This window comes from Gadus macrocephalus, chromosome 21, assembly GCF_031168955.1.
Source record: "Gadus macrocephalus chromosome 21, ASM3116895v1".
Lineage (NCBI taxonomy): Eukaryota > Metazoa > Chordata > Actinopteri > Gadiformes > Gadidae > Gadus > Gadus macrocephalus.
The window spans coordinates 11,804,219-11,818,511 of record NC_082402.1 but is presented as its reverse complement, the minus strand read 5'-3'; the positions used below and the strand labels follow the sequence as shown (position 1 = coordinate 11,818,511).

Sequence of the window (14,293 nt, the reverse complement as noted above, 5' to 3'; positions counted from 1 at the left end):
GCCCCAGTGGACGGGTCTAATTAATCAGTACCCTGTGAGGGAGAGATCCACTCTACTTTAAGAGGGCCCCCGACTCTGTAACATCTCAATAGAGGAGACCACCCCTGAAACCTTAAGCATCTGCCAGGGCAGCACACATTCCAATCCCCCCCCCCCCCCCCCCCCCCTCCCCCCTGTCTGGAGAGAGAGAGAGAGAGAGAGAGAGAGAGAGAGAGAGAGAGAGAGAGAGAGAGAGAGAGAGAGAGAGAGAGAGAGAGAGAGAGAGAGAGAGAGAGAGAGAGAGAGAGAGAGAGAGAGAGAGAGAGAGAGAGAGAGAGAGAGAGAGAGAGAGAGAGCTAGTTGGGGGAAGGAGAGAATGAGAAGTCAGGATGCAGCAAGTGAGATAAGGACAAGAAGACTCGGCAGAGATGAGAATGTCAGTGCAGTAACCGCCTGCTTTCCGTGACAGGAAGCAGGGAGGGAGAGGAACTGCCTGCAACAGTGGAAAGGAAGAAGGTACTGTGGAAGTGTGCGGGGAGGGGGCTGGTTGTGAGGACACACACACACACACACCCCCACACACACACACACACACACACACAGTCTCTATCAACATGATAAAGGTTACTATATAGACTCTAAATTGGATTTAGCAACATTGTGTGTCAAATTGGTGTGCCCCCCCTCCAGATTTCTTGGTCAGTCCTCGGCTCCTCGCCCACCCCATGAGAGATTCCCTTGATAGGAACCATGCTTATGATAAGGCTGAGTGGGGTTAAAAGTTCCACCCCAAAGAGCTGCTTTATCTGGTGGAGCACCTGATGGGAGATGTGTTGGTAGCGCTCTACAACATCCCAAAATAATCTTCCAGTTGCCACTCAAAAGGAGCTGATGCCCCACAACTGCCACCACTTCACTGGCAGCTCCATGCACCACGGATCACGTGTGCATGCCATCCACCTACGCGATCTCTACAATGGCCCACTTACTGCTGTAGCATGTGATACAACAGAGCCGTTGCGGCAAGCACGCAAACAAATGGGTCTGCAAGTGGTGTACAAACCGCCATGATGTTGTTGTGGCTCTTGGCCCGTTTAAGAGCAGAATCAGTGCTAAAATAATTATTGGAGACTTCAGTGAAAGAGAGAGAGAGAGAGAGAGAGAGAGGGAGTGAGTGAATAGCTCTCACCCCCACGGAGTGCCCATCGAAAAGCTCTACAGGTGAAGGGTGACAGCAATGACAATAGGGAAGCTACAGGGGGTACACTTACAATGACAAAGCTACTCAACAACAGCATTAGGTCCGAAAATGCCTCAAAAAGAGTTAACATATAGACACAAACGTATTACATATGCCGAAAAGGTTTAGTAAAGGTCTAATCACCAAGTAACCAAACAAGAAATAAACAAAATAAGCTCTTTCTTAGAATGCAAACGTTATACAGATTTAGTTCTTGCTAAATCAATACCTCAAGCTTTTTTCAAAGTGACATCGTATTCAATGTTAAAACCCTTCAGCCATGTCATCATCGTTCTCAGCTGGTGAATTCCCACCAACAACATCAGCAGCGCATCCTCCTGCAGAGCCACTGCAGATTCAACCGCCTGGCTTTTTGGAGGGAACACGAAATGAAAATCAACAACAATGCCAAGGAGTACTCAACTGTAGGCAAGCAAGGTGCCCAAAGCTTCCCTATCTCTCCGGTGATACAGTCGTGTGGATGCTGGATACTCTAATTTACATGGACAGTGCTTCACCCGCAACAAGTGTGTCGGTAAAAACAGTGCATTCAGTCCTCCACCATAATGAGCTACAATCCCACAGGACCAAACAAGACTTCTGATTCGATTTAGAAGCATTTTCAATCACAAGACAAACAAAAAACAACGTTTCGTTGTCAGAAATAGCTGTAGCGGGAGTCCTGCTGTCCGTCAGCTGTAGGCTGGTTGAGTTACGGTGATACAGATGAATCAGGCACACTTACTAACCTTAAACACTCAACAAACAAGCGCAGCATGCATAACCAAACAGTACTCAAAGTACATACAAAGTATGTATAGGACACAAAGTCGTTTTCGGAGAGGTTGTACATTGTAAAGTGGTGAAAAACATGGTGATGATAAGGACGTTGCTAGCAAAACTTTGTTGAATTTGCTCCCCGGAGCCATCGCGTTATTCCCAGAGTGACAACAAATTGCGGCAAAAAGCGCCACACCGGGCAGTATGGACGGTAGGCTGTCACCATGAGCCAGACATAACGGTGTCGATGTGACCAGCAGTACAAACTGAAATCGTCGAGCAGGGGAAGGAAAAAGCGTACTCACCTTTTATTTATTTATCCACCTTTCGGCTTCTCGCAAAAGTTCAACTGCGGAGCCGCCGTCCGGGGGCTAAAGGCTCGGGCGCTACCACGGTCACGAAGAACGGAGCCGTGTTGAATAAAAAGAAGACATACGACTGAACGTATACGTTAACCATCGAGTCTCTTCACCTCACTGACACTCGTCTGGGTACTCCAACGTCCGCCTCTCGACTGCTCGGGCTCAGAAGTTCATCCAAAGTTGCAGCAGCACTTCGCTCCGCCTCGCCGTCGCAGCTGCGGGGGGCGGGGGGGATGAGGTCACTCCAACTCAGCCGCTCCGGCGTTACACTCTCGCGATGCGGAGGAGAGTGGTTGAGGTTTGGAGAGATGAACAGATTGCAAATGAAAGAATGGCGGGGGAGCGTTGCTCTGGCAACGCAGCCTCCAATAGGCTTGTCAGCGATGGAACTGAGCAACTGGTGTTTGTGTCAGGTCCGGGTGTTGATGAGCAGCACGGCTGATGAAACCCCGGAAACTTGTCGTTCGCTGCACTTGCAAAGCTTTGCGCCGTGTAGAAATGTGTAGGAGCGCACATCTAACCCTTAATCATTAATGAAACGCAAAATAACATTTATACAATACTTATTTATTATAAATATGTCGCAGATAGTGTACATACTACACTGCCAATTTAATAACACACACATATGACGGCCACAAATCAAGTCATGAATGAATCAGGGAAATTGAGATTTCATTAATCCTATAAAGCCATTAATCTAAAACGTCTCCCTGGGATGGATAACAACCGAATAAACGGAGCTATATCGCTCATTAAAGCCACTGTAAGATGCACCACCACCCACCACATCGTCTCTGGGGGCAGATTCAAGTGGGCGTCGTTGATTTTAATCCCATGAAAAACAACACTCCCAGTGTGATCCAAAGTAGCAAGTCAGTTTGAGTTTCTTCAGTATCCTAATATAACGTGTGACTTCATGACCACAGAAATCAGCTTGCATAGGCCACTTATCTCGTCCGCGGATAGAGGCAGACAATGGGCACAGCCACGATCAGATCAATCAAATAAAATAATTTACATAATCGTTCATACAGAGCCAATTACATTGTTCTTCTTCTGCATTCCACTGAAAGAGTCTTGCTGGAAGTATATTGAAGCGCCGGTTGGATAAACATAGGTCCATATCTGCTCAGCTCCATGTCAGTTGAAACCTTGTTGGAATTCTCCCAGTAGCTTCTCCCGAAACAATGGAAGTCATGCGGTCAATTTTACTACCGAGAGTCTAAAGTAGCCTACATCAAACGCTAAAGAGCTCTTACAGTTAGCAATATCTCAAATATATATTTAATTCCCATGGCCAAATGACTAAAATTAGCCAGGTTTCAGCTCGCCCATGAAGCCTTTTAAAAAGTAATGAACAAAGCTGTGAAGCTGTGCAAGCTACCTCTATTTACGTTGCAGGTGAGAAAACTACAACTCACAGGGATTAGAAGATAATCAACAGATTTGTATGTTGTACTGTTCCTTTAGGGTGTCAGAAAAGTCAGCAAGACGACATGTGTCATCCACAGAATACATAGTCAGAGAGAGAGAGAGAGAAAGAGAGAGGCTGTGTGTGTGTGTGTGTGTGTGTGTGTGTGTGTGTGTGTGTGTGTGTGTGTGTGTGTGTGTGTGTGTGTGTGACGTGTGTGTGTGTGTGTGTGTGTGTGTGTGTGTGTGTGTGTGTGTGTGTGTGTGTGTGTGTGTGTGTGTGTGTGTGTGTGTGTGTGATCTCAGTTGTCTGTGATGGAATGGGTTGCTGCTATATGCGAAAGGGATGAGAATACTAAGTCCCATTCACAGATTCCGGCCCTGTTATTGGGCCTCTGCACTAATAGACATGGTCCATGGACATGAAGAGTAGATGACATGGTTAGTGTGGAGCATCAAAAACCACCTGCATTTGATGCCCTCTTTTTTTCCCCAGAAGCTTAATTATCCCTTGGTTTTCCCTTGTTATTGTTAACAATAAAATGTTGGTATTGGATCCTTTCTCAGGGACCAAAGGCTTATGGATGTATGATCAGGTGGATCCAGCTTTGTGCTCCCATATTCATAGTAAATGACAAATCTATATTTCGATACACTATTATGCCAGATTAGTATGCTGGATACCAAGTCATATTAATATTACGGTTGTACTATGCAACTACAGTGAACGAAAAAACCTTTCAGAACCTTGTGGTTAACTCAATAAACGAACTTGTATTGCAGTAGAATATAAGTGAATTATTCTGTGAATTATACATGCACTGAATGTATGGGTTGCAGTTCTGTCTGTGCCGATCTTTGCAGAAGTAGCCTGCAGGCATGGCTGGCTCAGCATAAGTTGTCTTAAAGCATTTAGATCTAGACAAACCACCCCACCCCACCCCCTTTATCGACGACAACCCCTGTTACAGACTAAGTGGAAATAAAATGTATCATTAATTATTTACCCTGTGTTTATATCTGGGCCCCTACCACTGGGCCTGCAGAATATCGAATTAAATTGAAAATATGGTCTCTTTAAATCGAGGCCTACAACAACAAAATGCTCCTCTAACTCCTCTTATGCCTACCATTTTTTCCCACGATGACCTAAACTACTAAATTGTGTCAAGTTTGCCCAGTTTAATTACATTGGGATCCTTGGAAAATATTCTTGTTGCATGCAGTTTTATTATTTGAAAAGCCAACATTGGCCCGCAATATTTGGCTAAATAATACAACATAAATCATTCGATTGTGCCGTCCTTTACTATTGTAGGGTAATCTAAATACCACTAGATGGGGCCAGCCTCACTTTTGTTTGATTAAATTCTCACAAGTACTTGTGAGTATTAAAACGTTGTTTTCTATTATTTTAAGCTATTGATTGTTACGGTTACTTATTAAAGGGAAGCATGCTATATAATCAAACTGATCATTCACATACATAAGATGAATTGGAACTTCACCTTATGCCAGATTTGTTTGTTTACCATTATTAATGAAAATGTGATTGTAGGCCTGATAATTATATAGACCTACTAATTTTCAATGAAGGTCACAAACAATATGAGGGAAGAGATCTGGCCATGGAGGCAACTGATCTGCTTCTTGTCAGATGATTTGTCACATTGCTATGATGATACGTTATTTATGATATTCTAATATAAGGAATGTTTCTTCTTACTAAATGTTTTCGGACATGTGTATCATATACCCACATCTCTACAAATAAGATTCCAGTATTGCTTTTTTTGTTTTTAAAGCAGACAGTCGTTGATTAATGCATGTCCGTGTTGCAGGTCTGGGGTTGGATAGGAGCTGGGTAATGTGAAGCTGTGTCTGCATAGGTAAACATGTGTTCAGCTAAACTGCACTAGAAGAGATATTGGTACTCCAGAAGGAGGAGGTTCAATGCAAAGCAAATATCTACAATGTCCCTGAACCCCAGCGACAACAGCTACACCTGAATACAGCACACCTCAAAGGAGCCATCAAATAGAGTTGAATAGGGGTTTGTGCAGTCATAAAGTGTTAAAACTTTAAGACAATATAATTGCATGTATGCATTTGATGTAATTTGTAATATAAAGAGTGGCAACACAACGTAATACTATAAATTAATTCTAAAGTTTTATAATCTTAAAAATCAAAAAAACTCTTTGAATATGTATATTAATACTAAAACAAAGCTGTAGCATGACAGAGCTGTGCAAAATTAATTTAAAACATTTATTAATCATGGCTGGTGCATGGCTGGGCCAATGGCCCTCCATGGCAGGGCATCACACCTGGTGCATGGCTTGGTCATTTTAGGAAGGATATCTTCACAGGCAAATGCTGAGCGAATGCCCTGACATTCCCCCAACTTCGCTGGTGCATCACTGGGCTGGTCGCCCTCTATGACAGGCCATCAACACGATATCAGCCTTGGTGTCTCTTTGGGTAGATGTCCATGACTGGCCAACTCTCCTGGTGCGTCACTTGGCAGATGTCCCTTTATGAAAGGTCATCATTGTGGGTGCATTGCTGGACGGATGTCCTTCTATGGCAGGGCATCATCGCTACTGCATCCGGTTGCTGAATGTTCATTTCTAGCAAACGTCCCTGGTGCAAACAGGGGCATCGCTGGGAGGTTGTCCCATTATGAAAGGTGGGACATTACGATTCATCACTGGTAAATCGCTTTATTGGTGTCTATCTATGAAAGGCCTTCATCCCTGGTGCTTGGTTGTGCAGATGCCCCTGACTGGCCAACCTTCCTGGTTCATCACTGGGAGAATGTTCCTTTACGACAGCTTATCATCTCTGCTGCATGGCAGGGCCGATGTCTCTCTGTGACGGGCCATCATCACTGGTGCATTACTGGGCGGACATCCCTTTGTGACAGTGAATCGGCACTGGTGCATCTCTGGCCAGATGTACCTGACTGACCACTTCCCTGGTGGGTCACTGGGTTGATGTCCCTCTATGGCAGGCTATCCTCACTGGTGCATTGCTAGACGAATGTCGCCTTATGGCAAGACACCATCACTTGTGCATCACCGCCCATCGATGCACCAGCACATGCTTTTTAAACGGCATCGACGGTGGGGCAGCAACAGCAGCACAGGGTCTTCAGCTTCACCTTGCTCCATTTCCCTGCTACCTCTGAGATCACAAGGAATAACATGAATGGTGGACAGTCACACTTAAAAATAAACAAGCAAAAGGTCACTGACTCGCCAGACTCTTAACAGACTTTTCTGGACATCTGCTGCGGGTCTCAAAGCTCCTGAATGGTCCGAGATAACCACTGCTGCTGAGTTGAAGGAACTGCAAAAGGTATCGCACGCACACACACACACACACACACACACACACACACACACACACACACACACACACACACACACACACACACACACACACATCACACACACACACACACACACGTCACACACACACACACACAACCGCACACACACGCACACACACACACACACACACACAAGCGCGCACGCACGCACACACACACACACACACACACACACTGTGTATTACTATATCAAACATATTTATTTATGATGAATTCCACTTGAGTAACTGCAGTATTCAAGTGCTCAATCAGTAAAGCTGCTGTAATGAATCAAACACAGAAAAGGTGAGCTAACCTGGATGTTTCATCACAAGACTCCAGCTGTTGCAGTCCGCTCTGCTCTGTGGAGTTCCTCCTGAAACGTGTGACCATGTCTCTGGAGCTTGACACATTTCTGGAAGAGAAGTTATCAGTAAATAAAAAATTTTGACCACTGAAGGACTCAGCTGTTGCGCCTAAATTTGAATGAACTTCTTCAGACACCTACCTGCCCCCCTTGCTGCAACACTCCGAAGTAGATCCCCGATCCAAGTCGAACCGGGTCTGCTCTTCGGACGCCAGGGAGCTGTTGGGGCTCAGCCTCAGACTTGTGACCATGTCTAAGCAGCCTGACCCTGCATTGTCTCTGGAAGAGAAACAATCAGTAAATCAGGGATGGGCGAACACAGGCCTTGAACGGGTACATAACTTAGTGCTTATTTGTTTGTTTGCACTCAACACTTTAGTAACTCTGATGTGAGTCTCTTGATCTGCTTCACATCTTCCCTTGACAGTTTTCTTTCATCCTTGTGTTGTAAGAACTGAAGTGATGCAAGTACAAAAAGTGGAAGGTATATTTGAAAAGAGACTTACAATCTAGTGTCATCGTATTCAGCGTTGCCATGGTGAAGAGTGCACACTATGTCCCGCGGAGTGATGCGCAGCTCGGGATCGAGCTGCAGCATCTCCTTCAGCAGGCCCACAAATTTCTCCACCTGATCCCCCGCCTCGGACTGAGGGCCCCAGAAGAAGGAAGAAGGTTATGAAACATGCTGTTTTCATTTTCTCAAAGAAGAGGCACTATGTCATTTTTCTGTTAGCAGTTGAGTTGTAGCTACAGTTTTAGTTTCATCATTTTCATACAATGGTTTGTTTCCCCACAGTGGAGGGAGCAAGAGCAGACCACAATAAAGTGCTTTATATTGAAGAATTCCCTGCATGAATTGACTAATGGATACAACTTTCTAGTTCAGATAAAAAAAAAATTAGTAAATAGCTGCGGCATAAAAGTGACACATTGCAGATTTAATAATGAATATTGATGCCATACCTCCAGAAGTTCATCCAGTGATTTGAGAGGGCACTCTTCGTTCCAAACATCACGGACTCCTGTCTCGCGGAAATACTGGTCTGATGACTGCATAGAAAAGTGTGTTTTAGTGATATACTCATCCCACAATGCAGTAAGCTAGGTGGACCGGTGAAAAGCAACAGTGCTACCTTGAGCGTCCACAACCACCCCTTGTTGAAGAATCGCTTAGTTTTGATACCAAAATCCAGCATGAAGTCAGGAAACGGACCCTGGGTCTCAGTGATGTACTCCAGCTTCAACACAAGAGACAGATATGACTTCAGAATCAAATAACAATGTCTTATATTACATGATATTTGCACTACAAATACATGAATTCATGTTTATATATCCAACTAATTGGAAAGGGCCAAAATAAATACTAAATAAAATGGAAATTCTACCATGACCTTCAACCAACCATTTGGTGTTCAGTAAACCCAGGATAGATAGGGAACCCGGTAAACATTTCAACGGCCACGCATCCAAGAGCCCACACATCAACATCCCCTGTGTAAGGCAGGCCTAACAGGAGCTCCGGGGCCCTCGGAAAGAAGAAGATAGGAATACATTAGTGTCACCGTTCGAAGTGTCATTTAAAATGTGTGTGTTGCTGTGGGTAACTTACCTGTACCATTGGGTCACAATTGTATCTCCAACCTGAACCTGAGATATATGGCGTGCTAAGCCAAAGTCAATCAACTTAACTTTGAGAGGTCTGTGGCAATCGACCACCATGATATTCTCTGGCTTCAGGTCGGCGTGGATGATCTCAAACGTCTCCAGCAGAGTCAATGCTGTGGCCAACTGAAAGGTTATCTATATTAATATCATGAAGGCTATGAATTATATTGTCACTATTAATTGTATTGAGTTATTTCTCTATCCCTAACATCGATGTAATAAGAACACAATTAAAGGTATTTCAAGCAACAGACAAATGATCGTATGTGGAAAAGCCAAATTAATTTACGCAATACAAATGTTGATGTTGTCAAATGATCAATGTTTTACAAGTAAAAGTGGGATTTGTTGGTTTGGAGCTACAACAGACCTGGTACAGAACCTCGTTGATTTCCTTCAAGGTCATCCTTTTTCTCCAATCCAGGACATCACGGAGACTCCTGTCCAGGAGCTCGAACTCCAGGCAGAAGTGGGGTCCACTCTCAAACCATCCGCTCCATCTCACAATGTAACTCGTGTCCAGCTCCTGGATACTCTGTAACATGCGAATCTGACAAAAGATGGTCAAGACCGTGTCCCGATTCTTATACAGAAAGACTCATGACAAGATCAGAAGAAATGCAAACACCAGCTCAGTATTCTCTGTGTGCATGCAGATATTTCCTACACATATAATGATATGATTAAACACTGTGTGGGAGATAGCTGCATTATTGGACTCCTCTCCGCTTTACCTCTTGCCAAGCGTCTTCAATCAGGCGGGGTTGATTCCTGAATATCTTGACGGCCACCCTCTCCTGGGTGGCTGATTTGAGGCACCGGGCGACCTTCCCAAAGCTGCCCTCACCCAGGAAGCGCTCCACCACGTAGGTGGAGGAGACTCCATGCAACAGGTCTCCACAGCGGAGCTCAGAGTCTGGGAAGGGAGAGAGGGAAGCTAACTGAGGAAACATTTTGTAACAGGTCTGTCCGTCTTACGGGTCCGTCCGTCTGGGTCAGAACTCACCATGCATGTCACTTGTTGTCTCTAACCAACAGTGACTTTAATCCTGACCGTAACTCAAGGTGCGACACAGGAAGAACTTGAAACTCTAAACTCTACACTGCAAAGTCACAGCTCAAATGGTGGATATTCTCATCACCAAATAGTATGTGTATCGTTGGAACTCTGGATGTAGTCCTTGGTTACATTGGGCCATTATGACATCATCATTTGCAAAACTCAAGCAGTTCCATGCATGGGGATTGTGCAACACTGAACCCCACTGAATATTACTGTTAATGTGAACGCTAATAATAATAATAATAATTATTGTCACTAATATCAGTCACTAAGATTATTATTAATACTACTAATTGTTTTGAGAATATTCAAATGAGGCATTACAACATAGCTTGTGATTGTCTATTACTTTCTGCATAATGCATCAAAACTTTAACTTACCATCCATGTCACTTGTCTTGAACAAACAGTGAATAAAGTTTTTAATTGTTGAATTCAACCAAAAAGTAGACCTACTAAACAGGAAAAACTCTCCTTGTCTCAACTTAACCTAACTGCGCGGATTATGAGACATCGGGCCCATGGGCACGTGGACTCCGCAACGTTAAAAGTTACTAACAGGGACCTCACACAGAAGCTCAGGTTAGGGCCCCCCTGAGCCCTTGGGCCCCTGGGCATGTGCCCAGTTGGGCCGTGCAGTAATCTACCCTTGTGCACAGTCCAAACCCAGATGGTCAGTATCCTCATCCCCGCCCAGTGGGTGCATTGTTTGAACCCGTGTTTATGTCGTGCCATTGTGACATCATCACCTGGAAAAATACTTGTCTCTGTTGGTGCAGTCACTTCAGTGTCACTTTAAGATCAACTAAAAATAAATGACCATGGTAAAGTCCAGGTTAATCACAGGTGCACGAGGTCATTAATCGAGGAGGTTAAACAAAACGTTGTATTTTGGGAGGTATCACCTGGTCTGGAACCCACACCTGGCCGAGGGGCGGCCGAACTAAACATGCCCCGGTGTCTCCTCTTTTAATTGTTTACAATTTGACCATTTGCATTATTATTATGTTCCCCCCTTATGAATTGACACGTTGGTGAGTATGTGGGGTCTGGTGAGTACAGGGACTAAGAGCTCCTATTCTAGCCCTCTTTATAATCCTGAACATTAGAGATTCTTAAGAGGTACAGATTTCATAGGCCTGAATGAATACTATTAAGATATACTATAATAATTACAGGGATCAGTGTGAATGCATGTGCACGTTAAACAACAGCCATACATGCCAGTGCACACTTCCTACACTGACCTTCAATGTTTCCTCTTTCTTTTCCTAACCACGATATGATCGGGGGATTCAATTTCCCTTCTGCAACACCTCATTAGCAAAAAGCATCTGCGGTACATTGAGATGCTTTGCATGCTGAGCAAGCAGTCAAAGGAGACAAGGTTCAGGGTAATTAAAAGTGTATTGTACTCTAAGCATGTGCTCCAGTAAAGACAGCAGAGCCCTTTGTGTCCATTTGTGACTTTCTTATTGTTCGTTATAATAACATTTCTTAATGGAAATAAAAGTGGAACATCTGTCCGTCCTATATTTTTAAGATGACCATAGGAACCGATGAAGGGGTCTTTCACCTCTCCCTGTATTTAAAAAACAACAGATTTTTGCTAAATTCTATAAAATGGTGGTTGAATACAGGCTGGCTTTTGTCAAGGTGGTTTCTAAACAATACTGCCTGCCACTTGGGTGCAAGATGTAGGTGCACAGTGAACCTGTGTGTGCTGCTATTGTGCCTTGAACCCTGAGCTTCCTTTGCAAAGTGCAGAGGCACATAGGAGTCTTTTGAAGAGTCAACGGTAAAGAGGAGCAACAGAAAACATTCACTTCAAACTGTTTTCTCCTACTCCTCTCTCTCTCTCTCTCTCTCTCTCTCTCTCTCTCTCTCTCTCTCTCTCTCTCTCTCTCTCTCTCTCTCTCTCTCTCTCTCTCTCTCTCTCTCTCTCTCTCTCTCTCTCTCTCTCTCTCTCTCTCTCTCTCTCTCTCTCTCTCTCTCTCTCTCTCTCTCTCACACACACACACACACACACACACACACACACACACACACACACACACACACACACACACACACACACACACACACACACACACACACACACACACACATCAAACCCTCGACTCCGTCTCCGACTCAAAGCTGAAGTGGAGACCCAGTAGAGGGGTGGGAGGATGATATCTCAACACCTTGAATGGCTTGGATTTGGATCAAGGTCTATGCACCCATGGCTCACATACATCGACACATACAGTATGTAACACGTAACCCATCCGCCATCCTTTACACAACCACCCACGACACATGCGCATGCACACTTCTCCAACCTCAAAGACTTGCCCAGTAGTCAGACGGTATTCACCAACTCTTGCGGGCTTGGTGGCCAGAGTGTATATCATCGTGGAATATGCTCACAGTTGGAGCGTATCGATTAGTTAAAACATATTAAGAGGAAGGGGCACTGTGAGTTTCCTATTAGGATGAATAAAGCACGATTTAGCTTATATTCTTTGTGAAGCAATGTATGCGCTTGTTTGTGTGACAACCGTATAGGCTCCTACATGCAGGCCATTTTAGTAGGCCTGTGCATATTACAACATTCATTTTGCCAATCTAAAAAGAGAAACCCCAATCAACCATCAATAAAGCTCCATGTTTTGTTTTGTTCAATCACTGAGACGAACACGGCTCAACATCTCGAAAGTGTGCGTTTCCGCTCTTATGACTGCATATGGCACCCCCTGTTGATCATAACAATCTTTTTAGAGGTACAGTGTGTAGGATTAAACGACATCTAGCAGCAGGAGGTGCTAAATTGGCAGAGCCAAATAGGGGGAGCCTGACCCCTTCCAACCCGGTCCTAATTGGGGCCTAGGTTAGGCCTACGATTAGGGTAATGGTTATGAATATTATGCTCAACCAGTTTCCTGCATGAAACAGATCAAATGAGCCGCCCAGACAGTGTTTCTCATTGATCAACCGGTTAAAAGCTGGCCCGGAGCAACGCTAACAACTCAAATGGCTTGCATTGCATTGGCCACGGGCGGTGCACCGATTTATTTTTTTACCACAAATATTGCTCAAAATAGCACCAAACCTCTGCAGTAGCTAGGGTCCCTTGACATAAACAAAGCACCAACAACGTAGTTAGCAAACGCAGAGTTTGTTAAAAAAAATAGACTTACCAACTGTCCCCCCCCTACCAGCTCCTCTCGTTGGAAAGTCTGCAGGGGTCAATTATCGAATGTAATGCAAAAGGAAGGCAAAAAAACACCTTGCTTTGTTGTTTGTGGCCGTTTGGTGAAATATAAGTTAATAATATTCTGTAAAAAGTCTTGAATAATTGAAAACTTCTGATAAAGTCCCAGACAGGCCCTGAATTCACACGAGACCTCACACGGAGCATGGTGTATCGTCGGAGGGACTACAAAGTCGCCTTTTTTGGGGGACTACAGGTAGCGCCTTCGCTCACATGCGCGGTGAGTCTTCCGGCGACAACGTGGCACATGAGATTGTAGCCACATTTACCATCAAAAATATTTTGCCTTTAAGATGTTTTACATAATGCAAATCCTTTCATTTCCGTGTCAAAAACTCGCTAGATACTGTTTAGAAATATAAATGATATCAATTATGAATTCCAAAACTTTCCCCCTTGAATCGAACTCCGGTGCATTCGGTAATCGACTTGTATGGACTTCCTGTAAACATGGACCTACCGGTAAGGTACAGACTTGTGAAACATTTTTTAATGAACGCAGAGGTTTGGTGCTATTTTGAGCAATATTAGTGGTTAGAAATGTCGATTTGGAAGCATTCGGCGCACCGCCCCTAGCCAATGCATTTGGTCATTTGGGCTCGTTGCCCCGGGCAAGCTCTATACTGATTGATCAATGAAAGAAAATGTCTGACCATCTTATTTGATCTGTTTTCATGCAGAAAGGGACCCTGTGTTCAATTTTCGCCGGACTTACACTTTAAGAGGGGGTCGGGTTTTTACCAAGTGTAACTGGTTTCTCCAAATTGCCCACCCTAAATTCAGTTCAAC

At 44.3% G+C, this 14,293-nt stretch overlaps 1 protein-coding gene across 1 annotated transcript; it reads right to left on the bottom strand.

The window, feature by feature from the left end:
* Positions 1-7,441: 7,441 nt before the first annotated feature.
* LOC132450345 (homeodomain-interacting protein kinase 2-like) lies at positions 7,442-10,147 on the bottom strand. The gene is made up of 9 exons (XM_060042431.1): positions 9,920-10,147; positions 9,556-9,735; positions 9,130-9,308; positions 8,923-9,046; positions 8,651-8,755; positions 8,481-8,567; positions 8,024-8,163; positions 7,659-7,796; positions 7,442-7,565 (listed from the first exon to the last, which is right to left on the bottom strand). Exons 1-9 carry the CDS (start codon positions 10,136-10,138, stop codon positions 7,442-7,444), a joined length of 1,296 nt encoding a protein of 431 aa, XP_059898414.1. The 5' UTR covers positions 10,139-10,147.
* Between the last annotated feature and the right edge of the window lie 4,146 nt (positions 10,148-14,293).